Source organism: Cydia splendana, chromosome 9 (genome assembly GCF_910591565.1).
Source record: "Cydia splendana chromosome 9, ilCydSple1.2, whole genome shotgun sequence".
NCBI classification, from domain to species: Eukaryota; Metazoa; Arthropoda; class Insecta; order Lepidoptera; family Tortricidae; genus Cydia; species Cydia splendana.
This window is the reverse complement of record NC_085968.1, coordinates 7248863-7273473: the sequence shown is the minus strand read 5'-3', so window position 1 is coordinate 7273473 and position 24611 is coordinate 7248863. Positions and strand designations below refer to the sequence as shown.

Sequence of the window (24611 nt, the reverse complement as noted above, 5' to 3'; positions counted from 1 at the left end):
AAAGCCGCACCCGTGACGGATATATGTAATATGCCAAAAAATCACAAATAATTCGTAGTATAACCATCTGCGAGGATATTACGGTTTGTTTTGCGGTTCTTGAGTACTTAATAATGATTTCTTGTTCCTGCTCCATACATTTTTCTGAAAAAAATTCGTAACTCTACAATTTTCATTCCAAAACGTGTAAAATTCATAGAGTCGGACCAAAAAAAGTCTGCAGCGGATTTGATAGCCCACGCAGTGCAAGTGTCATTTAACGTCATAATTTCATAGAAGTTTGACGTTTTAAATAACACTTTCACTGCGTGGGCTATCAAATCCGCTGCAGACTATTCTTGATCTGACTCTAGGTTACCATAACAATGCCTAGCAAAACCTATTTCAATCAAGAAAACATAAAAATAACAACTTCGGTTTCTATGTCATTGAGAGCCGAATTTCAGCCCACAGTGCGCCAGTATTTTCGTTCTGGGGCATTTTTTTCAATTTAGAGGGCTCTAAAGGCCCCTGTACACAAGGGACCAGCGCCGGCTACTCCAAGGGACGCAGCCATGCGGTAGAATGAGATAGCAATAACACTTGCTCCCTCTAACGCACAAATGCGTCCCTTGGAGTGGCCGGCGCTGACCCATTGTGTATAGTTCGTAGTTTTGTAACAGAGCCCGGCGGCTAATCCTATTGTTTATTGTTAAGTAAAACCGCACGTGCTACTTACCTGCAAAAAAGGGTCATACTTATTCTATTTGACACCTGAGCGCGGGCTAGTCCAACGCTCAAAAAACCAGTGTAGGTGCGCTCTCCGATAACGCGCCTTTGTTACGCATCTCGATGACACATTTTAGACTGGCTCTGTAGTGTTCGACTCGCCAGCACTCAGTAACCGAAGTACGCAGGTTTTTATGCAGGTGGTTGTGGCACGTGGCACGAGCGGTTTTACTTAACAATAGACAATAGGATTAGCTCGGGCTCTGTTACAAAACTACGAACTATACAGGGGCTTTAATTAATATCACCATAAATCTAAAATTGGTGATTGAATTGGAGATAGACGCCAATTTCATTTCTGATCAAATCGACCGATTTTATCAGTCCCGTCTGGATACCACTTAAGGCTGGCGTTTGGTTTCCAGGGGGCCCACCGCGAAAACTGAAATTCGCAAATTGCGGGGATCTTTAACTTTTACTACTTCTTCTTCTTTAGGTGCCATATCCTCTATGGATGTCGGCTACCATAGTCCGGAACTCTTCTCTATTCGCAGCTTTTCTGCCATGGGGGCTAAAAGTTCTATTTAGATGTAGTTCAGAGTACGCTGGAAACATAGCTGGGCATTAACTCGTTAATCCGTTAATCGTTAATTAACGAAGTTAAGATTTCGAGTAACGGATTAACTTTTAAGTTAACTTTAAAAACCTGTAACGGACTTGTTAACTTCCGTTAACTTTTCTTAAGTCCGTTAATCGTTAATACCTAAGTACCTACTCACACCAAGGCCGCGCGCTGCCTCAAATATAATCACTAGTATACCTTCGAGTGCTGCTGTGGAACGCCTGTTTTCGGCGGGAAAAGATATTTTTTCTCCAAAACGGGCGTCGCTATAAGACGACAATTTTAATATGCTCATGTTCATGAAGGGGGACATGCACCTTATGGCAGATGCTAGCGAATGATATTTTTATTGGCTATGCTATTATTAATTAGTAGATTAGTCTGTAATAAAAATCAAAATTTATGATTATTTCTCCTAGTTTTATTTCTTATTGCGTATATTTACGATTTCGAGTTAACGATTAACTTTAACTTCCGTTAAAACTTTTGAAAAGTAACGTTTTAACGTTTAACGAAGTTAACTTTTTATTTAACGGATTAACGATTAACGAAGTTAACTTTTTGATTAACGGTGCCCAGCTCTGGCTGGAAAGCCGCTACACCGTTGGTGACGCCGAACTGATATACCATGGTACATGGTACCATATAATTTACCGTTTGCTTCAAACGCGGTGTATATTCGTTCTTTTTGTAGAATAGGTACTTATACAGGGTGTCCAGTAATTAATGGACAACCTTCCAACCATCGGCAGGGCACCTTAGGCTGGTCCAGAAAATGCACTTATAGGTCTAGTAAAAGTTTCGTGGTTTTCGAGATATTCACACTTTTATGTCTTTTTTATTAGTTAGCACCATTATATGTACTTCACTTTAATCACCATCTAGGCCATATTTTTGTTTGTAGAAATGTAAATAGCATGTGTGATACCATTTTAGAATCAGTATTAGATAAACTATTTTTAAGAAAGTTGGGCACTCTGTTCTCCATACATTTTTTTTTTTCACCACAAGAGACCAGACTTCTTGAAAATGTTAGAGTACAATGTAATTTTTTGTAATGTAATCGACAGGGCCGATGGTTAGAAGGTTGTCCATTAATTACTGGACAGCCTGTATACTTGAATGGTGATAAGCAATTTGACTGAAATAATTGTATTGTGCTGCTTTTGCGACAATTGTTTCTATTTTTGGCAATGGGAATGCATCCAATTCAGTATAGGGTCATTGTGCTAGTTTTCGTCCGGTGTCAGTTTCCGTCCATTTGACGAAATTTGAATATAAATAAATATAAATATAAATAAATAAATAAATAGTGAGTATTATATTCTTTGATCCTTAATACCTAAACAATTTATCTATCTACATAAAAATATATTTCGCAAGTAGCAAATTATAAATAAATGAAATTTATTATTCGAGGACGGAAACTGACACCGGACGATAAACTGACGCAATTATAGTCGCACCAATAAAAGTCTGCAGCGGATTTGATAGCCCACGCAGTGTAAGTGTTATGTATAAGTCATAATTTCATAGAAGATTGACGTTTTAAATGACACTTGCACTGCGTGGGCTATCAAAATCGCTGCAGACTTTTTACGGTCTAACTATACCCTATTTGATAATCGTTTGAGAATAATCGATTACCATCCTCTTCTTATGTAGACCTCCACCGGCAATTAGAACTTGTGCCCGCCAGGGAAATACACTGTGTTCGATGATACCGTCTTCGAGTAGTTTAGAGATTTCAGTTTTTATGAATAGCTCGTCATCGTCACTATGGCGCCTGGACCGGACCGCAATGGGTTTTGTGTAGTGTCCGACCGAAACTACTAAAAAGGGCAGCAAAATTAAGCCTACCAAAAATAAACGAAGTATTAAACACATTGGCTGCCCACCATCCTTCACCTAAAGTGTATCTCCCACGCCCCTTACAAATTTAGTGATCCCAGCATCACTATATTACTGAGGTCAATAAAGAGGTAACGAGCTTTCGATTCCACTGGTGATGCTCATGGGCACACAGAGAAGATTACGTGATCCCAACGGTGATGTTCAATGTTCATGGCAGCCAACGTGTTAAAAGATTAGCCTGCCAGGCTTTCCAGTTATATTAGGCTATATTGGTGTGCATATAAGTGAAACAACGACATATGTGCAACGTCTTGTAATATATTGATAATGATAGTAAATATATTTATTGAAGCATAGATTAAGTACATTTAATGTAGGCAATGACTAATGACATTCATATATTTATACAAATTAATAATAAAAATATCATTTAAAGTACATATGGTCCTATTTTCCCGCACTAGTGCGTAAAATAGCACTTTTCGTGCGTATGTCAAAAGTTTAAAGGGCCATGTACTGTAAAACGTTGTACGATACACGTGCGAATAGGTAATTTGCAAATCTTCGGTCGTGTTTTAATTTATCGCCACTCGTTCGAATTTCCTCTTTTCCGCACTTGTATCGTAAATAACTATTCGCCGCCCTAGGCCCCAGGCCCTGTATAGCCGCCTCTTTCAATAGCACTTGAAAGAGGGTTCTATGAGGTTCATGTTGTTCTAACTAAACAGTGATAGTGATACGTTTCAGCACTAGAACATTATATTTTTCACCACACCAGCTCGGAAAGGCTTACTTTGCACTTCAAAAACTGATAACAAAGTTGCATTTTATTCACATGTGAGGCAAAGTAATCAAATGTAAATTTTGAGTTGTTTTCTTATGTTTGCTGGTAGAATTGACTTTTAAATGATGATTTTGGATGATAAATATTTAATAACATTCATTTGGATTTGATTTTCTTTGATATTTTACATTTAATATTTGCTTCGGGTTGGTGTGGTGAAAAATTTTGTGTTTCACTCGGGGGCAAATTTTGTTTAACCCTCGCGCTTTGAAACCCTCGCAACGCTCAAGATTCCATTTTTTTAACCACTCGCTACGCTATTGGTTCAATTTTGGAATCTTTCGCTTGCTCGGGTATCAATATTAGCACGAGCGATTGAACAACAACTTTGCCTCCTTGTAAAACAAAACTATTACTGCGGGGCGGGGGCGCTGCTGCTGGAGGGGGCCTGACAATAGGGCTGTTGACATGAATCGCGAATATATAACATGTTATGTTTACCATAGCATAATATTAGAATGCTGCAAATTATATTTGCAAGCGTAAATATGCTTAACAAATTATTTAAAAATATTAATAAAAAATTATCATGATAGTATTAAGGTTCAAATCTATGTAACAGCTCATACGAGTTAACATGTTTTGGTAATGTATTTAGGACGATCGACCATCTCAATGTAGACGAGTTGAATCTTAATACTATCACGATACAGGATACGGATTTAAAGGACATTGTTGCTTTAGCACGTGGCTAGGTATAATAGAGGTAGGTACGGGAGCTAAACCGCCCGTAGGTATAAAAGAAATAATGGTTTTTGTTAAAAGCTTATAGGGTCTTAGGCGTAAAAATAAGGCATAGGTATATACTATAATAGTAAATGCAAATAATCCAATTAGCTCCAGGATGGTAGTGTAATATGTGGTTCGTATGCGTGCATGTGCCTCCATCAATTGGTTGAACAAGACAGATTCGAACTGTCGACCTCCGTCTGTGGTGATGTGAAGAGCATCAAGCATGCCAAACCGAGAGATCTACCAAAACCAAACCAATCTACTAAAAGTTTGCAAAACGAACCGTTTCTACTACTGTTTTAACATTGTTCTATAGATAAATTACTTGGCTATCGGTATGGTATTTGCGGATTCCTGAATTCGACGCCACTTTTATTCTACACGTCGTGAAAAATATTGCGGCGTCGATTTTGGCTTCCTTTGTGTGACGTAACACAAAAAAAAACACATACATTTTCTTCATTTTGTGTTACATTCTTGCATATTTTTGTGAATATTCCATTGTGTTACCTACACTTTTTTGCAATTCACTCGTTTACGGGTTTTACTAGTGCTGCACTCTGGCAACAGAACATTGTATTCTCTATCGCCATAATTTGTGACGTTTTCAACCAAAAGGTTAACATTGTCGGTTGTCGACGAGGCTGATTTCAAATTGAAGCTTTATGGAAATAGCGCCTTATTGACAACAGATAATAAGTACCCCTTTGGTTGAAAATGATACATTTGTCCCTATTAACATAATTTAGCCATAATTATAAACGTATTCATGAAAGCATTTTTCAGCTTTAGATGTGCATATACAGTCATGCACATCTAAAGCTGGAAAATACAGACTTATAAATCGAAATGTAATAAGTGACTTATGAACATATTCCGATTGATCAAACTTTAATTATTCTATGTGCGGCAATTAGCACTGTACGTAAATACACACCTATTTCGAAAATTTTACTGGCCATATGTAAGTACTTACTGCAACTACAAAACGTTGTGCGAATAGTTAAGGTGGTTCGCTTTCCATACAAAAAACAATTGCGTTATATTAAGTAATTACACACTATTAGGTACTTAATTGTTTTTTGTATGGAAAGCGAACCACCTTAATTGCCAACGAGAGGCGATAAATTGAAACACGATCTAAGGGAGTTCTACTTTTCGAACATGTATGTTTGGGACTGCTTCTAACTCGACCTAGCAGAGATACTATTTTCTTGCGCATGATTGCCAGAAAACTTCTAGCTTCGCAAAAGATGCCAGATGCACTACATCTACGAGGTAAGCCCAACAGCATTGTGAATGCATTGTTATACTGCACTTTTAATGCATTGTAGGCTCGCTTCGTATAGTTAACCCACAGGCCGCTCGAGTAAAAGGAATGGCAATATGATCTAAAGAGCGTTGTACCTTGACATTACTGATATTATTAACATAAAAGGTTTACATTTGCTCCATGTGAAGCTGTTGGAGGAAAGAAAATTATAAAACTCATGAACATTCCTTTTCAATATTTTACTGACAGGTGAATAGGTTCTAAAAATGTAGTGCAATTTCCTTTACCTTCGTATTTTCACGGATACGTCCGAACGTCTCATATATGCTACTTGTATTTCAGTCAATACAAACAGTACTGAGGCGAGGTTGACTAAAGTAGCTTTTATACCTAACTATTCGTATCTTCTCCTGCAATTGGCGACTGACACGAAGACGTCAGACGCCCGAGGCGCACGACGCACGTCCGGCGCCGGCGACTCAGCAGAGACTCATTCTGGCTGTTTGTATCAGCTCCTGAAATTTGAGAATAATTATATTTAGAATATTTGTTTAAAATGATTTTATCAGTGCAACATAAACTTTAATTCACTTTCATAACTTTCCTGGCTTATTTTATATAGGCCCTACATACACAGATGGCGCTAGAAATAGGTACGTAACTTTTATGAAAACCTAAATGTTAAATGTTTTAAAATTATGCCTGCTTATATGACCTTGTATTATCGTAGTTTATATAAACTGATATGTCGTTTTTACAAACACTCCCTCAGTGGACTTGTTGTACAAAGTAGCAACAAAGGTCTTTCAAATTCTGAAAGTGTCATTACGGGATTGTCCATATGAGTATGACACCAACGAAACGGCCAAGCCGTACTGTTTGACCAAGATGTTGGCTTTATACTGTTAGAGCTTATAAAGTTAGGAATGACAGAGTAAAAGTCTTGGTACCTACTACGGGATCTGATAACTTTTTAGTGTAAAAGCTTTATGCAACTAGTCTTGGCAACACTTTACATTAAATGTTTTGGTGGGTTGTTCTAACCTCAAAAGTAGTATACTAGAGGTAATTGAGGTAATCTGAAAAAAAACCCGCCAAGTGCGAGTCGGGCTCGCGTTCCATATATATGTATACAGTGGAAACTGGATAAGTGGAACCTGGGTTAGTGGAAAACCTCTTTAAGTGGACCCAAGTTCTCGGTTCCAGTCCCTTGGCAACGAATTACCTCTATAAGTGGAATTTTGGGACCTCTATAAGCGAAATCCATTTTTTCGAAAATTTCTTATTTTTACCTCTGTAACTGGAAGCAGCCGTCTCCGAAACCTCTATGAGTGGAATAGCTCGGCGTTATAAAATTAGTATTTTTAATAAACCGTCACAAGGAGGGTAGTTTGTTTCGTTAACATTATGGTTCGTGTTTTAACTACGTATTTTGTATGAGATCACACATCGTTCAGTTTTTTTGCATTAAAGTACAATCGGTACATTGATTTATTTAACCATACTGGTTTCTCTTGCATAAATAAATATTAGGAGTGATTTTGTTTTTGTAATTTTGAAAATTGTATACGAGTAGGTACTGTGGATTATTTACAGTATTGCTTTTTTTAAAGTCAGGATTCCATACCTATTTTTGTTAATACATACATATCTACATACATATTTAATAAAAGTTGCTTATTTAAGTCTTGATCATACCATACGTGACCTCTATAAGCGACATTACTAGCATCCACAACCTCTGTTAGCGAGAGCCTCTGTAAGTGAGAAAACGTTTTTTGAACCTGGTTAAGTGGAAAACTGGATAAATGGAAAACCTGGATAAGCGGAACTAAACAGCCGGTCCCTTGCGATTCCACTTATCCAGTTTCCACTGTATTACACAATTTTTAACAATCAGTGCCGGATTAAGATATTTTGATGCTTTAAGCATTTCTAGACCATGGTGCCCCCTCTCCCTAGGGTCATCAAGATTACATTGATTTTTTTGGTAAATTGAGAGAAGTTCAATGCCGCATTACAGCTGAGAATGGAAATCAGTCACATCATTTTATCACGAAAATTGACAGTGCCGTAGCAGTAATGTTGCAACAGAATACCTAATACTGCTGCAGTCGCCACCCGAATGTCACCTTTATCATATCTAAGAAAGTGATTGAAACGCGAGCGAAGCGAGCGTGAAAATTTTTCGATATAAAAACGCAATATGATAGACAGTTGTACATTTTTACTTTTAGTATGGAAATCAGTCACATCATTTTATCACGGAAGTTGACAGTACTGCAGCAGTAACGTTGCAACAGAGTAATGTTGCTGCAGTCGTCATCCGAATGTCACCTTTGTCATACCTTAGAAAGTTATTGAAAAGGCGAGCGAAGCGAGCGCGAAAATGTTTCGATATAAAAAACGCAATTTTACTTTTAGTCCGAACCAGGCCCGAATCCAGGATTTCATACAGAGAAAGGATGGGACAGTTTTCTATCAGCCTAGCTTCGCATAGGGCTCGATATTTAAGGCTCTCAGCGAGGTTGTTTTCATGCATAAAATATGCAAGAAAGTAGAGCTTGGAATTGACCAAGTGAATTGAATTGGCGAAGTGTGAGCAAGGCAGTAGGCTCAGCTGCGAAGAGGAAAGCTTGGATTTGGATCCACGCCCAAGTGTAATTACTTAAGGCAGAAGATCAACTTTGCCGTAAGGCAGAAGGCCTCGCAAAAGACCTAACGCCGAACCGCAAAAGAGTGGGTTGAAATCGAATCTATGCATGTAGTCACACCTCTTCTACTGCTACCGATTGTTTCCCAAAGAAATACGCGCCATTATTTTTGCAAACTACCTTTTGGACAGCTAAAAAAAAATCGTGTGGTAAAAACGATGTGTCTGTCCCTAATTTTAAAATTTGTTCACCTTTTTCAACCTGGCATTTTGGTGCCCCCCCTGAACGTGGTGCCCTAAGCACGTGCTTGTTTTGCTCATTGGTTAATCCGGCACTGTTAACAATGTATTTTTTATGTGAAACGTGAGTGAAATCTAACACTTTAAACTCTCGCGTTTTGTACACATATTTAATTACACAAACGGGTCTACCGCGTTTGGTTGGCGTTTGTGGGTTTGTTGGGACGTCAGTCTTTCCGTGACCACAGCTGGTGCAACTCAGCTGAAACGTCGGAATTAAAGGTAAAAAAACAATGAAATTATATCGCGGTAGACCCGTTTGTGTAATTAAATATGTGAGTGAAATATCTTTAAAAAATCCGTAGGGGTCGGATCTAAAACTGTAATTAAGTCCGACTCACGCTTGACGTACATTTCTAATAGGTTTTCCTGACATCTATAGGTATAGAGCTATTTTATGTTTTTTTTTCAAAATTTTAGACCTATTACTTTCGGAGATAAAGGGGGGGTGGGGGGGGGAATGGTCATTTTTTGCCTATTTTCTTGAATAACTTCTAAACTGTTTATTAGAAAATTATAAAAAAAATATATTTGAGATCCTTACAATAAGCTCTTTCATTTGATATGTAACATGATATAGTTTGAAATTTATTTTTTTATTTTTTTCATTTACCCCCCAAAAGTGGTCCCCATGTTTAAAATTAACTTGTTTACGTTACATGTCCATATTTGGGTCACAAACTTACATATGTGTACCAAATTTCAACTTGATTGGTCCAGTAGTTCCGGAGAAAATCGGCTGTGACAGACGGACAGACAGACGCACGAGTGATCCTATAAGGGTTCCGTTTTTTCCTTTTGAGGTACGGAACCCTAAAAAGGACTATAATTATTAAAATCATTTAAATTAATTAAGGTAAATGTGTGGAAAACTGTCAGGTAAGACGACAAGCTCTTTCAATCCTTCAACTCTTGCACTTGTACATTCTCTACTTACAGAAGTTTTGTACAGCAGAATAAGCGAGGCATCCATGTAGAGGTAGTGTAGGGACGCTCGGCAGGAAGCAGGTGGGCTGTCGATCACGTGTTGCGTTCATTTAGCCCAATTCCCTAGAGTTGGAGCTGCAGCTAGGTTACTGTCCCGGCGGCATTAAGTGCCACACCATTCTCCTCGAATCTTCTTGTTTTCCTGCAGAACAGAAGAACATCTTTAAGTTCGTTTTCTTTCAGTGTGTCTTTACCGAATGTATTATATCGCGGTGCCGCATACATGAATTACATGATAAGTTCGCCTTTGTACTAATGATGTGTGTTCTTTCATGTTTTATGTTTCTTTTTGTACAAGGACTATACCAATTTTAATAACAAAACTTCCGTGAGACACAGATATATTAAATATATTAAAAACGGGTCACTCACGTATTTGACAATAATGCCATAAATGAGGGTAGTTTCTCGCCCCCCCTTGCCGCCACCGGCGCCTGCGCCGAGTTATCGGGCGCGGAGAGCTGCGGCCCGCAGTCTGCGCCGGTCCGTCACCGGTTCGGCGTTTGTGGGTTTGTTGGGACGCCGGTTGGGGAACCGGTCCGTAAACGCAAGCTCCTCATGACACTCCTCGGTACGGAGTGAAACATGTCGAGCGTTTTTCGACTTAAAATACGTGAGTGACCCGTTTTTAATATATATTTAATAAGGGTATAGTCCTTAAGAAACAAACAAACTTAAGAATATCCACAAATGGCTCAAAAACAAATGAAGGGACCGGATGTGGTGTCTTCTCGGAGGACCTGAACATATACATCTCAAAACCCCTGGGTTACACTGGGAACACAATACGGTATTCCAAGCTGAATGTGTAGGAATAATAGAAGCTTGCAATGCGATAAAAAGACGAGAAGTAAAACAAGAAAATATAGTAATACTGTCAGACAGTAAATCAGTACTGCAAGCACTAGGTAGCTACAAACTTACATCGGAACTCATACTTGAATGTCATCGAGGCCTCACTGAAGTGAGCAAAGAAGGCAACAAAGTAACAGTATAATGGATAAAGGGGCATAGTGGATCAAGAGGAAACGATGCAGCGGATGAACTGGCCAGGAAAGGTTCAGAAACCAGCTAGACCAACATCACAAACAGCTTCACAATAAGTACTGGACTAAAATGAACACCTGTAGGCAGACCAAAGAACAAAACTACAAGCTTACACCAAAATATTACTAAAAACACCCAGACACCAACTACGCAAAATAGTAGGAATAATCACAGGACATAACAGACTAATCCAGCGGTCGGCAACCTTTTAGCAGCCAAGGACCAAATAGTAGTTACCGAAGTTGATGCGGGCCGCACTTTGTTAATATTTATGACTTTATCAGACATTGTCGTTTGTCAATATTACATACAAAATCGCCTAGGAGACTGACCGCGGGGTGCAAGTGAGAGGTTTGCGGGCCGCTAGTGAAAGGCTCGCGGGCCGCAAGTGAGAGGTTCGCGGGCCGCTTGTTGCCGACCGCTGCACTAATCAAACACCTACATAATATGGGTAAAACAGACAGCCCCATGTGCAGAGTGTGCATGGAAGAAGAAGAAACAGTAAAGCATATTCTCCTACACTGTAGGTAGAAGGTAAAAGTATACAGGAACCAATACCTAGGGACTCCGTGCACATTGAAGGAGGCAGTTAGCAACCTGAAGACACTGCTAGGTGTCATGGAGGAGCTGGGGTGGCTATAGTTCGTTTTTTTTGCATTAGAAAGAACTTGGAAGAAGGTAAGCAATCTTGACATGTCTTTTAGTTGAAAAACGCTTTTTAAAAATCAATAACTATTACTTATAACAATAAGAATAAGAAGGCGTCCGGTTTTTTACCCCATAGCTCAGTACTTAGTCCATCGCTTTCACCCAATAACCTAGTTCATTTTAGATTCCATCAACTCTCAATAGCCCTTACACCCTGGCGGGTGCTGCCTCTGCATGCGTCCCATGACACGGGCAAGGGCAGCATCCGCTCGGTGTACCCCTTACATTTCATTAAAGTGTCAAAAGGGACTCTACGTGTTGGCTTCGGCTCCGCGCACGCCTCCCAAAGGTCCGGAACACCATTGTTCCGTGATGGGAAAGACATACAAAGAATAAGAATAATTTATTTCTAAAAACTGTTACAAACATAGTTACCAGGGGCCCCCGCACTAGGTTACACCTGTATCGCGGGGAACCAATTACACTTGTATAACAGAGTTTCGTTATCGTGTGCAGGTCATACTATTAATATAATATCACATAATAACATTAAAACTTACATTTAATACTTAAAACTAAAAATTAACAATTAACATAGTCTAAGGTAAAAATTACAGTGAAGTGACACTTTGCAAAATAGCTTCTGTCTCTGTGTAACTCAGTGATTGAAGTAGCTTATAGTAGCAGGAGATCTAAGGTCCCGTTTTCTAAGGGGACCTTGCATTTTGGAGACAAAGCAAACCGCTTGGAACAGGTGTTCCTGGGGGTGACCTGAGCTGATTAAGCCCGGTTGCCGAGAGGTTCCCCCCAGCAGGTGGGCAAGGGAGGGGGGGGAAAAGTGACTCCGGCGCGCCTCACTCTAAGCTTTATATCTGCATACATCTCGCAACTATATCAAGTTTGGTGTCATTTTCGTATAATTCGAGGATGAAGAATTCATTTCTGTGACTAAATTTTCACTCACCCATACAAAAAATACGAAAAATTCAAAATTAAAAAAAAATCTTTAAATTTTTCTTTTCGAAAATCCTGTACAAAATTTATACTATGAGGATTTGCTCTAGAAAAAAAATACCTGTGAATAGCCCAGTTATCCTACTATACAGAATAGTAAACATGTCAAACATTTTTTTTCATAACTCTGTTAAAAAAAATGTTTTGTGTCGGGCGGCGTACCTGCATTGTAAGAGCGGTATGCAACTTTTAGGATTTTTAAGTATGTTTAGATGATTTCTGATAAGTTGTTATTCTTCTGGTGGTAGATTACATTAATAAATTACTTCTGGACGTGATATATATACAAATATAAATTAAATATATGAATAAAGATGTTGGGAAAACTTTCGCTAATAGAGTGAAGTATTATAAATGTGATAAAATTAACATAGGAGATGTTTGACAAGAAATGCTTGTTAAAATAAGATATATATTGTTCGTAATTGCCATTACATGCCCATGGGACTGTGCATTTTAGGTTTTTTTTAACACAGTTGCACCTCCCTGCGCATTTTGTTTTGCAGCGGCAACGAATAAGCTCTAAACAAGCAGCAGCCGCCGCAGGTAGGCTTGTCCATATGGGCTCCGAATAACTATGTTGTTTGGACCAGCCCCAGTCAGCAGGGCATGGTGGCTGTTGCTGAGGGGCTATAATCTGTCCCCAAACATAGACCAAATCCTACACCGGAACATGCGACACAACTGAAAACCGCCGTGTCGCCGAAATGTCAACCTGGTTGACAAGGTGCAGAAAACCCTAGAGGAAAAGCAAACCGCTCTATGTGCGTTCCTTGATGTTGAAGGTGCTTTCGACAATACACCCACAGAGACCATACTCAATGGTATGAAATCAAAGGGAGTAGACGAAACCACCAGATGGGTACATAGCATGCTCTCGAACAGAGTAGCCACTCTGACCATCAATACTATATATAGAGCATAAATTGTATACCACTAAAGGGTGCCTACAAGGAGGCGTTTTATCCCCACTATTATGGACCCTAGCGGTGGACCAACTTCTTGCAATCATGTCAGGCCAAGACTTTGATACACAAGGATATGCCGACGACCTTGTAGTCATCGTCAAAGGCCCTTGCCTCAACACAATATCCAACCCAATGCAAGGATCTCTAAACACAATATTCAAATGGTGTAGAGAAAATGACTTGTCCATTAATCCGAGCAAGACTGTAATAGCCATTTAACCATTCACAAGGAAACGGAAGCTCGATAAACTCACAAAACCAAGACTTAATGGACAAATAATACCGTTCTCGGCAGAGGTCAAGTATCTAGGGGTCACCTTCGACCAAAAGTTAACTTGGAACCCTCACCTGAGAAACATTATACAAAAAGCGAAAATGGCCATGTGGTCATGCTGTCGAATGGCAGGAGCAAGATGGGGCTTAAGACCCAAATTGCTATGTGGTTATACACAGCGGTAGTGAGGCCAATTGTCACCTACGCCTCCGCAGTCTGGTGTAACAAAACCAGCCAAAAGACAGCAATAGACACTCTAAACAGCCTGCAACGCACGGCTTTAACAGTAACAGGCGCCTACTCCTCGACACCGGGAGCGGCCCTAGATGCACTGCTGGACATCATACCACTCCACTTGCAGGTGCAAAAGGAGGCCAAGCAGTGCGTCTACAGAATATGCACGCTAAACAGGCCAAAATGGCGCTCTCAGGCATTAACCGATCTAAAGGCCTGGGTTTTTGCGAATAGAACTCTTAGCATACCCACTGATGACACGCACACCGAATGTCATCTCACCAAACTGTACACAGTAGAAATACCTCCTAGAGACAAATGGATCAACAACCAAATGTACGTCGAAAAGGGAAGCCACATCTGGTATACTTACAGATGGTTCCAAGAAAGGCAATGATGTAGGATGTGGGATCTATGGTGAGAGATCTAAGCTCAGAACTAGCGTCAGCATGGGCACACTGGCCTCAATCTTCCAGGCAGAAGTCTTCGCCATCAACAAATGTGCGGAGATCAATCTGGATAGAAACCTAAGACACCAGCATTTCTACATCAACTCAGACAGCCAGGCTGCTCCGCTGGCACTAGAATCCCTTGAGTCAAACTCAAAACTAGTTCAGAATTGTAAAACAAACCTAAATGCACTGGCTTACTCCAACAAAGTTACACTTAGATGGGTACCAGGGCACTCCGACATTAACGGAAACGAAGAAGCGGATGAACTTGCTAGAAAGGGCGCAGACACACCCCTGGTCGGCCCAGAACCGTTCTGTGGAAGCACAAAACGAGATGCATATTCTCTGCTCAGCAACTTAGAAAAAACGAGAGCAATCGATTGGTGGAAGTTCGTTAAAGGACAAGAACACTCGAAAGCTCTGATCAAAGGGTTCAACAGCAAAACTGCTAAGGAGCTTTTAGGACTCAAAAGGCACAAAACCTGCGCGGTGACCAGAATACTGACTGTACACTGCAAGTTGAACAAACATATGTTTCAAATTGCCAAGAAACAAGATGCGACATGCAGGTTCTGTCAGGAGTCAGAGGAGACTGCAATGCACATTCTCTGTTCTTGTGGACCACTAATGTCAAAAAGGAGTACCTACATAGGGCGACACGTAGTGCAACCCTATGAGGTACAAAACATTACGGCCCAAAGAATCTGGAACTTTCTGGATGCAACGGGCATTAGTAATGAACTTAAAGGGCCGTCACAATAGATCAATGCTGGTCAATGCATCACTCAAAGGCCCACAACACCACAATAATAATAATAATGTCCCGCGGGGGCAGCTTGTGGCGAGCTGACGGTGAGTGGCGACACCGCGGACCCCTATTCCAGAGGGCCCTGTCATCTGGCCCTCGCCTCTGTGCTTGCCTTGATTGGCCTGCCAGAATGAAGTCGCAAGAGCGGGACCTATGCTCCAGGTTGGAAGTGTAAAATGTCATAACGCCAGCGGCCTGCTGAACGGATTACCGGGATCTGGCTACCGCAGACTCACATCTCGACAACCTCACAGCCACTCCAAAGTGTTGCCCTGTTGTCGCACTGTGCGTGCGGCCATTGCGGGGCCCACTCAAGGAGTTGGCGAGTCACCACCTGTCATTTACAATTTTGAGACTGATTGTCACGGCAGGTGTCCGCTAGTCTCTCCCATAGCCCATTATCCAGTCCATCCAACTTTCAAATCTATAGCCCATGACCTTAGTTCCCATCGCAGCACAAAAGTGCTGCACTGCAATAGTCTTTGCACCTGGCGGGGACCATCTCCGGATGTATCACATTGTGCGTTCGGGGATAGTATCCACCACATGTATCCCTTGCTTTTAGATTAAAGTGCCTTAAAGGGCCTCTGCGCTGTTGGCTTCGGCCCCACGTACGCCTCCCAAAGGTCCGGGACCCCATGGTCTCGAGATATGGAAAAGACATACAAATAATAATGTTAATTTTATCACATTTATAATACTTAACTCTGTTGGCGAAGGTTTTCCCAACATCTACATTTATATATTTAATTTATATTTGTATATATATCACGTCCAGAAGTAATTTATTAATGCAATCTACAACCAGAAGAATAACAACTTATCAGAAATCATCTAAACATACTTAATAATCCTAAACGCTGCATACCGTTCTTACAATGCAGGTACGCCGCGCGACATTAAACATTTTTTTTAACAGAGTTATGAAAAAAAAATGTTGGAGAAGTTTACTATTCTGTATAGTAGGATAACTGGGCTATTCGCAGGTATTTTTTTTCTAGAGCAAATCCTCATTGTTTAAATTTTTTAGAGGATTTACGAAAAAAAAAATTAAACGATTTTTTTTGAATTTTTAATTTCTCGAATTTTTAGTATGGGTGAGTGAAATATTAGTCACAGAAATGAATTCTTCATCCTCGAATTACACGAAAAAGACACCAAACTTGATATAGTTGCGAGATGTATGCAGATATAAAGCTTAGAGTGAGGCGCGCCGGAGGCACTTTTTCCCCCCCTCCCCTGCCCACCTGCTGGGGGGAACCTCTTGGCAACCGGGCTTAATCAGCTCAGATCACCCCCAGGAACACCTGTTCCAAGCGGTTTGCTTTGTCTCTAAAATGCAAGGTGGTGGACCTTAGATCTCCTGCTATAGGTAGTGTTTTTGGCCTCATTTGCAGTGCTATCTTTTAAATCACAGTGCTTGAGAATGGCGTTGTAAGTTGCTGCCTTTATGTAGTCCCCGAAACGTTTAGCAAATGCAGATGATACTTTAGGTACCGGTAGATTAAATATGCGCTTTTTAAGGAGCGAATTGTAACAAGTCAAGTGTTTAGATGATATATGGGTGATCACAACTATTTTATGCAGAAACAGTTGACGAACGGTAAGAAAGCAGAAGAATATAAATGAACATATTAGATTCATAATTGTTACATATTTGCCGTAACTTATTTTTAGACTGTGTTTTTCAATTAAAAGACACATCAAGATTGTTTACCTTATATTTTCTAATGCTAAATAAAACGAACTATAGAGTAGTGCTACCTCGTTTTCACGCAAAATAGGCCAATGGTTGTCGACTTGCGGAAAATGCCCAGTATAACTAACTAACTAAGGGGATCCACCAACATAGGTATGTATCCTTTTGTAGTTTTGCTGAACCTATAAACACAATTTTTTTGCTCTTAAGTAGTAGTTTTTGATGGTGTTTGATCCATTGATCAGTGACCCAGTCTCAGTTTTTCTGATAAACAGCTGTCTTAATGGACTCACCGATATGTTTTGCAGAAACCTGCACCTTGTAGCATACACCTTGTTTTCTCAGTCAATCTCAATATAAATAAATATATTGGGACATTTTTACACAAATTGACTAAGTCCCACAGTAAGCTCAAGAAGGCTTGTGTTGTGGGCACCCAGACAACAATATAATTATTCAATATACAAATATCTGTCTCATCAAACAAATAAATTCCCTAACCAGGATTTGAACCCAGAACCATCAGCTTCACAGGCAGGGTCACTAGGCTAGGCACCCACTAGGCCAGACCGGTTGTCAAATATAACCAAGATATTCTTTTGAACAAACTGCCATATCACTGCTGGTTTCAATCTGTGCCCTTCATAATCTACATACTTACAGCTGTCTGTCTCTCATGCAGTCTAAAAAAATTAAGTGTGGGGTACAAACTTTGTGTCGCTCGAAAGTCGAAATCCTCTTGCCTTATCTCCTGATCCACCTTTCAGTACTGGTCATCACTCAAGTAATTTTCCAAATTTCTGGGAATACTTCTAGCTCGAGACAGAGGTTAAATATGTGCCATAGCGGCTCCGCCAGCACCATGCTGTACAGTCCATACGCACGAGGGAATACCATGCGGACACGAAGATTTTTTTAGCTTAAGTTGTTGAATTGCGGCACTTACCTCCAACTTCGGCTTCTCCATTAATTAATATTTTTTCAGTACCTCGTACCTCTACTGAGTCTACTGTTTCTTTTATTAGAATCCATTTATTGTATTTGTAAACCAACAAGTGTCAATACTGTCAATGTCACTGAAAGATGGCACTAGAAAAAACCGATTATTTTTAAATTGTCAAGAGCTAATGTCAGAACGTCCCTACTAATTTTGACAGCTCCCTTAAAAAAAAGAATGTCTCTGGTTTTTGGCTTCCAATTATTGGGTCGTACATTATTGGGTCGGGCTTTCTCGACCTGTACCAATAATGCGCAGCCCAATAATTGAAAGCCAAGGGACTCAAATTAGTGGACGCGAATTATGGGGTCGTACATTATTGCCCTGTGAAAAGAGTGGCTTCGTATTATCGCCCCGGACCAATCTTGCGCGGACCGAGAATGCTCAACCCAGGAATGTACAGCCCAATAATACGCGTCCACCATGGACGCCAATTATTGGGCTGTACATTCTTGGGTTGAGCATTATTTGGTTGTACATTAGTGGCTCCCGATTAATCCGGCACAGACCACAGACCTAAGCATATCATAAAGTTCAATTTCAGTTTTAACACTTCGGTGACGTGGCGTCCGAGTGACGGCTTTTGTGTTTGACACGGCGTCGAAAAGGTTAAGATGATACTGGTTGGACAACCGCTCCATACAAACGTAGTCCTTATTTTCCTCCCTGGGTATTGAAAATTGCATTCAGGCACTCGTCACACCAAAATTTTGTTCTAACCGGTCATAAAAGCAAAATTATTTGTTTCAATCCGTCACAAGTAAATTTAGTATAGAGGCGTATTGTCAAAGTAAATTTTGTAGTCACAGTAAATTTCCTGCCACCTTTTGATACAGGATTAAAACTTAGAACGCCATTTGAACACAATTTTAACACATATCGAAATCAAGGATCAAAGCTTGATTTCGATATGTGTTAAAATTGTGAAAATCAAACAGTGTTGCCGCTATAAACTAGAGCAACCCCGAACCAGTTTCAGAAAAAATCCAGCTTCGGTCGGACACTAGGTAGTTCTTATTAATTTTAATATAATTGGAAGCGCAAAAACATTTGTTTCATTGTTTTTTTTTTCATAGATTTGATTTCATGACCGACTAAGATATGAAAAAGGGTCGACTAAAAGAAAACAAAAGTACATGTTATTTTATTTTATTACTTTCTCAAGTAGATGAAGTATAATAATTACGGTTAATAACAATATAATGGATTTGTGTAATAATTATTCCACTTAAAAACCTTACAAATGTATAACGGAGCTGTCGTAGTCGCTACTTGTTCGGGTGTATCGTATGTACAGCCTACAAACATAAAACTCCTCTACAAATAAATCTCAATCTCTTGCTAATTGACTATCGTTGGGTGAATACTGAGAACACTGTAAACGATTCTCAGGAACTAAATTAATACTAACTCCAATAGGCCTCGCGTCTTAATTTCATATGTAAACTCTCTATATAATCATCTATAAATAAACATTTACATATACAAACAGGTGTACAAAAAACCTTAACGTAACCATAGGGACTTTCCTACCTACAAATATTTACATAACTAGTACATAATAAATTGGTGCCATGAGTTTTTTAACTATAAGGATATCTAGAAATAGCTTCCAGTTTCGCGCGGCGGCCGTGCGAGGGCGTGTCGTGACGAGGACGATGATACTCTAGCTGTTTACACAAACTCTCCTCTTCATTTTGTCACATAAGTATTAAATTTTGGCACAAACATGTGCTTATTCTTATTTAAGTATATACACAAAGGCTTTACAATAATTTATTGCATTTATAATTAAAGTACATACTGGATCCATTTTGTTAGATTCGAATACTAGAGGACTCGAATATATTAAATTTATCCACATGATATGAAATGTTAGATATAGTGTTACACACGCACATGTACAATGAATAAATTTTAGAAAGATTTATTAGGAATGATTCTTAAAGTAATAAAAGAATAAGATACATATTCTTTGGAATGTGACGAAGCTTTAATCGTAGGTAGAGATAAATTGAATAAAAATAGACAGCGGAGCCGATTTGAGAGACATACTATGTGTAGCTCATTAAGGTCCACGAAAAGGCACCTTCTGACGTCGACACTGATTATTGGTCCACCCGAGAATTACATTCTATGTTACAATCAATCACATAATATAATGGCACCAGTAAATTTTGAATCTCCAGAAATTGACATCATTTTTATGTGCCATAAAAGAGTGCATGATCAAAATATAGGTCAACCTGGATCTCAACCAAATATATTAAACTTACAGACCACAACAACACAGTTGCCAAAATGAGAATCGTTACATCGTTAAAATTTATTTAAACAATTGAATTCATATACTTAATTTGCAGTCAGGATAATGATAACAATCAGACACGACAGTGCCAGTCACATTACATTACATTGCAAATAAACTGAAAAGTTTGACAACCGTACTGTTGTGACCTACAAGTGGGTATCATATTTAATATAACAATATCTGGTACAAGTCTATGTAGATATATAAATAATCATTGCACTAGCTGCTAAGGCGACGTATGTAAACAACAATCAAAATTTATTATCATCATAAAAATATATTCGTTTGTAAAAAGATACTTATCAATCTACATGTAAATTGGTGCTGCATGTGATAAAGGCAAATCGTGGTCTCACGGGGTATATGCAATACACTATAAAATAGGGATACAATAAAACGTAGATGCCTTACAGGGTCGAAGACCACGATCGGTAAAAGCTCCGGATTACAGCTAGGGATAAGCTGCCGAGACGCTGCACTCTTTACGGGGTAAATTGCTTAGTTATTGACAATTTCAAGGTCTAATGTTGACTCGCGATTTAGGTAGTATCGTCTTTATAACTTTGATAGTAAGTGAACGTGCCAACAATAAAGTTGCATACCCAGTTTAATACTGTATATAAATGTTAGTAAGTATGAATTATGAACGCCGGACGCGATGTTGTGTCGCTCAGTGCACGGCGTCGATGTCCCGCTGCGCGCGCGATATCTTCACCTGCAATATTATGCGGATTACATGAGTAACGGCATTCACTTCAGGGATCAGGGATCATCTCAACTATGGTCTGTGCTTTAATCTATCGTATGTTTCGGCATGGATTGCTTAAAAAAAATCTATACCTACTTTATTTTTTTATTTTATTTATTAAAGTACAGCTACATCATATTATATTGTAAATTACACTATAAGTATTAATAAGTTCATTTTTACAAGTTGCATGGGTTAAACCAAATTTTAAGAAAAGTTGTCCGCTAAAGCTAATTCGCGTAGTATTTTATGAATTTCCAATTTTGTTATATGAGGACGAAATTAACCAAAAATACCATGGAATTCAAAACAAACCAAATATGTAGGATTCTAGGACTCGGTGAAGTTGCATGCTGCGCGGAGGCACGACTCCACCCTGAATTTTTCAGAAATATGGGTTTGGATATCGTTTGATTGCATTATATCCACAATATTCTTTTCGGTTTTTTTTTTCATCCATGTAAATTTTGCGCCTCAGAATTGGGTCATCATCATATTTTTTTAGGACTATGGTAGGGTAGTTTTATGGTATTGTACATGTACAGGTTGATTCATGAAAGCTGGCACGAATTGAATGAACGAAACATTCATTGTATGAGTGACACCTGTATCGGTATACAGTCAGAGCAACCATTTTATTGTGTAACTAGCTGTGCCCGCGGCTCCGCCCGCGTGGAATTCGGTCTGTGTCAGTAATCGGCTAGTTACTAATCCTAATTTCTCTCCCTCCCCCCTGTAGGCGGAACTTGAAGTAAAGTTGACAGATGGATATGCTAGAGGACTGCAGTCCAGATAAAATATTTTACAATTAGGTACCACTAAATAAAACTACACTCCAAAATCAATATTTTTTTCGCCCTTATTCAAATTTTACACGTGATGTAAACGACAGAGTAGTAGATGTATATCGGACGATACAGTAAGGTATACGCGCGCGAGCGAAAGCGAAGCGGCCTGCCTGGCTAGGGCGCCACTCACCGTGGCCTTCTTCAGACTCCTGAGGAAGACCACGTGCCCCTTGTAACCTCAATGCGTTGCGAGACTTTCGCGAATGATTGGATTTTTTTCTGGAAGGCATGGTAATGCGTATTAAACGCGAGTCCCAAATCGTTTGACTCCGCAAACGACCAGTGCCGTTTTGATGCCCTAAGCATTTCTAGACCATGGTGCCCCCTCTCCCTAGGGTCATCGAGATTACATTGAATTTTTTTGGTCAGTTGAGTGACATTCATTGCCGCATTACAGCTGAGAATGGAAATTAGTCACAACATTTTATCAGGAAATTTGACAGTGCTACAGCAGTAACGTTGCAACAGAGTAATGCTGCTGCAGTCGCCATACCTTAGAAAGTAATTGAAAACGCGAGCGAAGCGAGCGCGAAAATTTTTCGATATAAAAACGCAATTTCATAGACAGTTGTACATTTTTACTTTTAGTATGGAAATCAGTCACATCATTTGATCACGAAAATTGACAGTGCTGCAGCAGTAACGTTGCAACAGAGTAATGCTGCTGCAGTCGCCAAACCTTAGAAAGTTATTGAAAACGCGAGCGAAGCGAGCGCGAAATTTTTTCGATATAAAAACGCAATTTGATAGACAGTTGTACATTTTTGCTTTTAGTATGGAAATCAGTCACATCATTTGATCACGAAAATTGACAGTGCTGCAGCAGTAACGTTGCAACAGAGTAATGCTGCTACAGTAGCCATACCTTAGAAAGTTATAGAAAACGCGAGCGAAGCGAGCGCGAAAATTTTTCGATATAAAAACGCAATTTCATAGACAGTTGTACATTTTTACTTTTAGTATGGAAATCAGTCACATCATTTTATCACGAAAATTGACAGTGCTGCAGCAGTAACGTTGCAACAGAGTAATGCTGCTACAGTAGCCATACCTTAGAAAGTTATAGAAAACGCGAGCGAAGCGAGCGCGAAAATTTTTCGATATAAAAACGCAATTTCATAGACAGTTGTACATTTTTACTTTTAGTATGGAAATCAGTCACATCATTTTATCACGAAAATTGACAGTGCTGCAGCAGTAACGTTGCAACAGAGTAATGCTGCTACAGTAGCCATACCTTAGAAAGTTATAGAAAACGCGAGCGAAGCGAGCGCGAAAATTTTTCGATATAAAAACGCAATTTGATAGACAGTTGTACATTTTTACTTTTAGTATGGAAATCAGTCACATCATTTTATCACGAAAATTGACAGTACTGCAGCAGTAACGTTGCAACAGAGTAATGCTACTGCAGTCGCCACCCGAATGTCACTTTTATCATATCTTAGAATGTTACTGAAAACGCGAGCGAAGCGAGCGCGAAAATTTTTCGATATAAAAAACGCAGTTTGATAGACAGTTGTACATTTTCAGGGTTCCGTACCCAAAGGGTAAAACGGGACCCTATTACTAAGACTCCGCTGTCCGTCCGTCCGTCCGTCCGTCCGTCCGTCCGTCTGTCACCAGGCTGTATCTCACGAACCGTGATAGCTAGACAGTTGAAATTTTCACAGATGATGTATTTCTGTTGCCGCTATAACAACAAATACTAAAAACAGTATAAAATAAAGATTTAAGTGGGGCTCCCATACAACAAACGTGACTTTTGACCGAAGTTAAGCAACGTCGGGCGAGGTCAGTACTTGGATGGGTGACCGTTTCGTCTTCATGCGCGAGTCTGACTCGCACTTGCCCGGTTTTTTACTTTTAGTCCCAACCAGGCGCGAATCCAGGATTTCATACAGAGAAGGGATGGGACGTTATTAGATGGGTACTTGTACAGGTACCTACTCCACGACGACTGCAATGCTGATGCAGCCTGCGCTTTTTTTTGCCTACGGTTTTGGTGCCCCCTAGACGTGATGCCCTAAGCAAGTGCTTATTTTGCCTAAAAGGGTGAATCCGGCACTGCAAATGACAGAGGTCAATGTTTTTTTTGTCAAAGTACCCACTTTGTATGAATATGGATTTGATATGGGTGCAATATAATTACGATTAGGTATAATTCATGATGGAGAAAATTAATAATTTTAAATAATTATGCAATTATACGCGTGTTTGATAATTATGTGTGTTTATTTTACCACTATGTAACTATGTAAACTCATTTTTAGTTTTCTTTATTTATTAATGTTTACTCAGTTCCCCAAAAGACTGTGCAATGAAGGGCAATTAATTTACTGTCGTTTAATTTTGTTATATTATTAATTTATTAAATCAACATAATTATTCAATTATTTTTGTTGATATCCGTACCCCCTGCTCTAAACTTAGAGTTAATTTGGCAAAATCTTTCCTCGGTGGCTTATTCATGTCACAACGTATTAAATTCAGCGCCATCTGTTAGTTTACCTTTTAGGGGTTGAATTTTTATAGCCTATAACCTGGCCGGGGATTTTCTCGACAGATTAGTAAAGTTTTCATCAAAATC

The 24611-nt window shown here is 39.4% G+C and overlaps 1 protein-coding gene and 1 long non-coding RNA gene across 3 annotated transcripts in view; both read right to left on the bottom strand.

The window, feature by feature from the left end:
- Nucleotides 1-4631: 4631 nt before the first annotated feature.
- On the bottom strand, nt 4632-18599 carry LOC134793984 (uncharacterized). The gene is made up of 3 exons (XR_010144606.1): nt 18064-18599; nt 9924-10115; nt 4632-6548 (listed from the first exon to the last, which is right to left on the bottom strand). It is a non-coding gene; the product is annotated as an uncharacterized LOC134793984 (long non-coding RNA).
- Nucleotides 18600-19247: 648 nt separating this feature from the next.
- Nucleotides 19248-24611, bottom strand: part of LOC134793473 (afadin) — a 125755-nt gene continuing 120391 nt past the window's right edge. For both annotated transcript variants that reach the window (XM_063765056.1, XM_063765057.1), the window contains one exon: nt 19248-21140. In XM_063765056.1, coding sequence (XP_063621126.1) covers nt 21096-21140 — 45 coding nt within the window. In that variant the 3' untranslated portion in view covers nt 19248-21095. The remainder of the gene's footprint in view (nt 21141-24611) is intronic.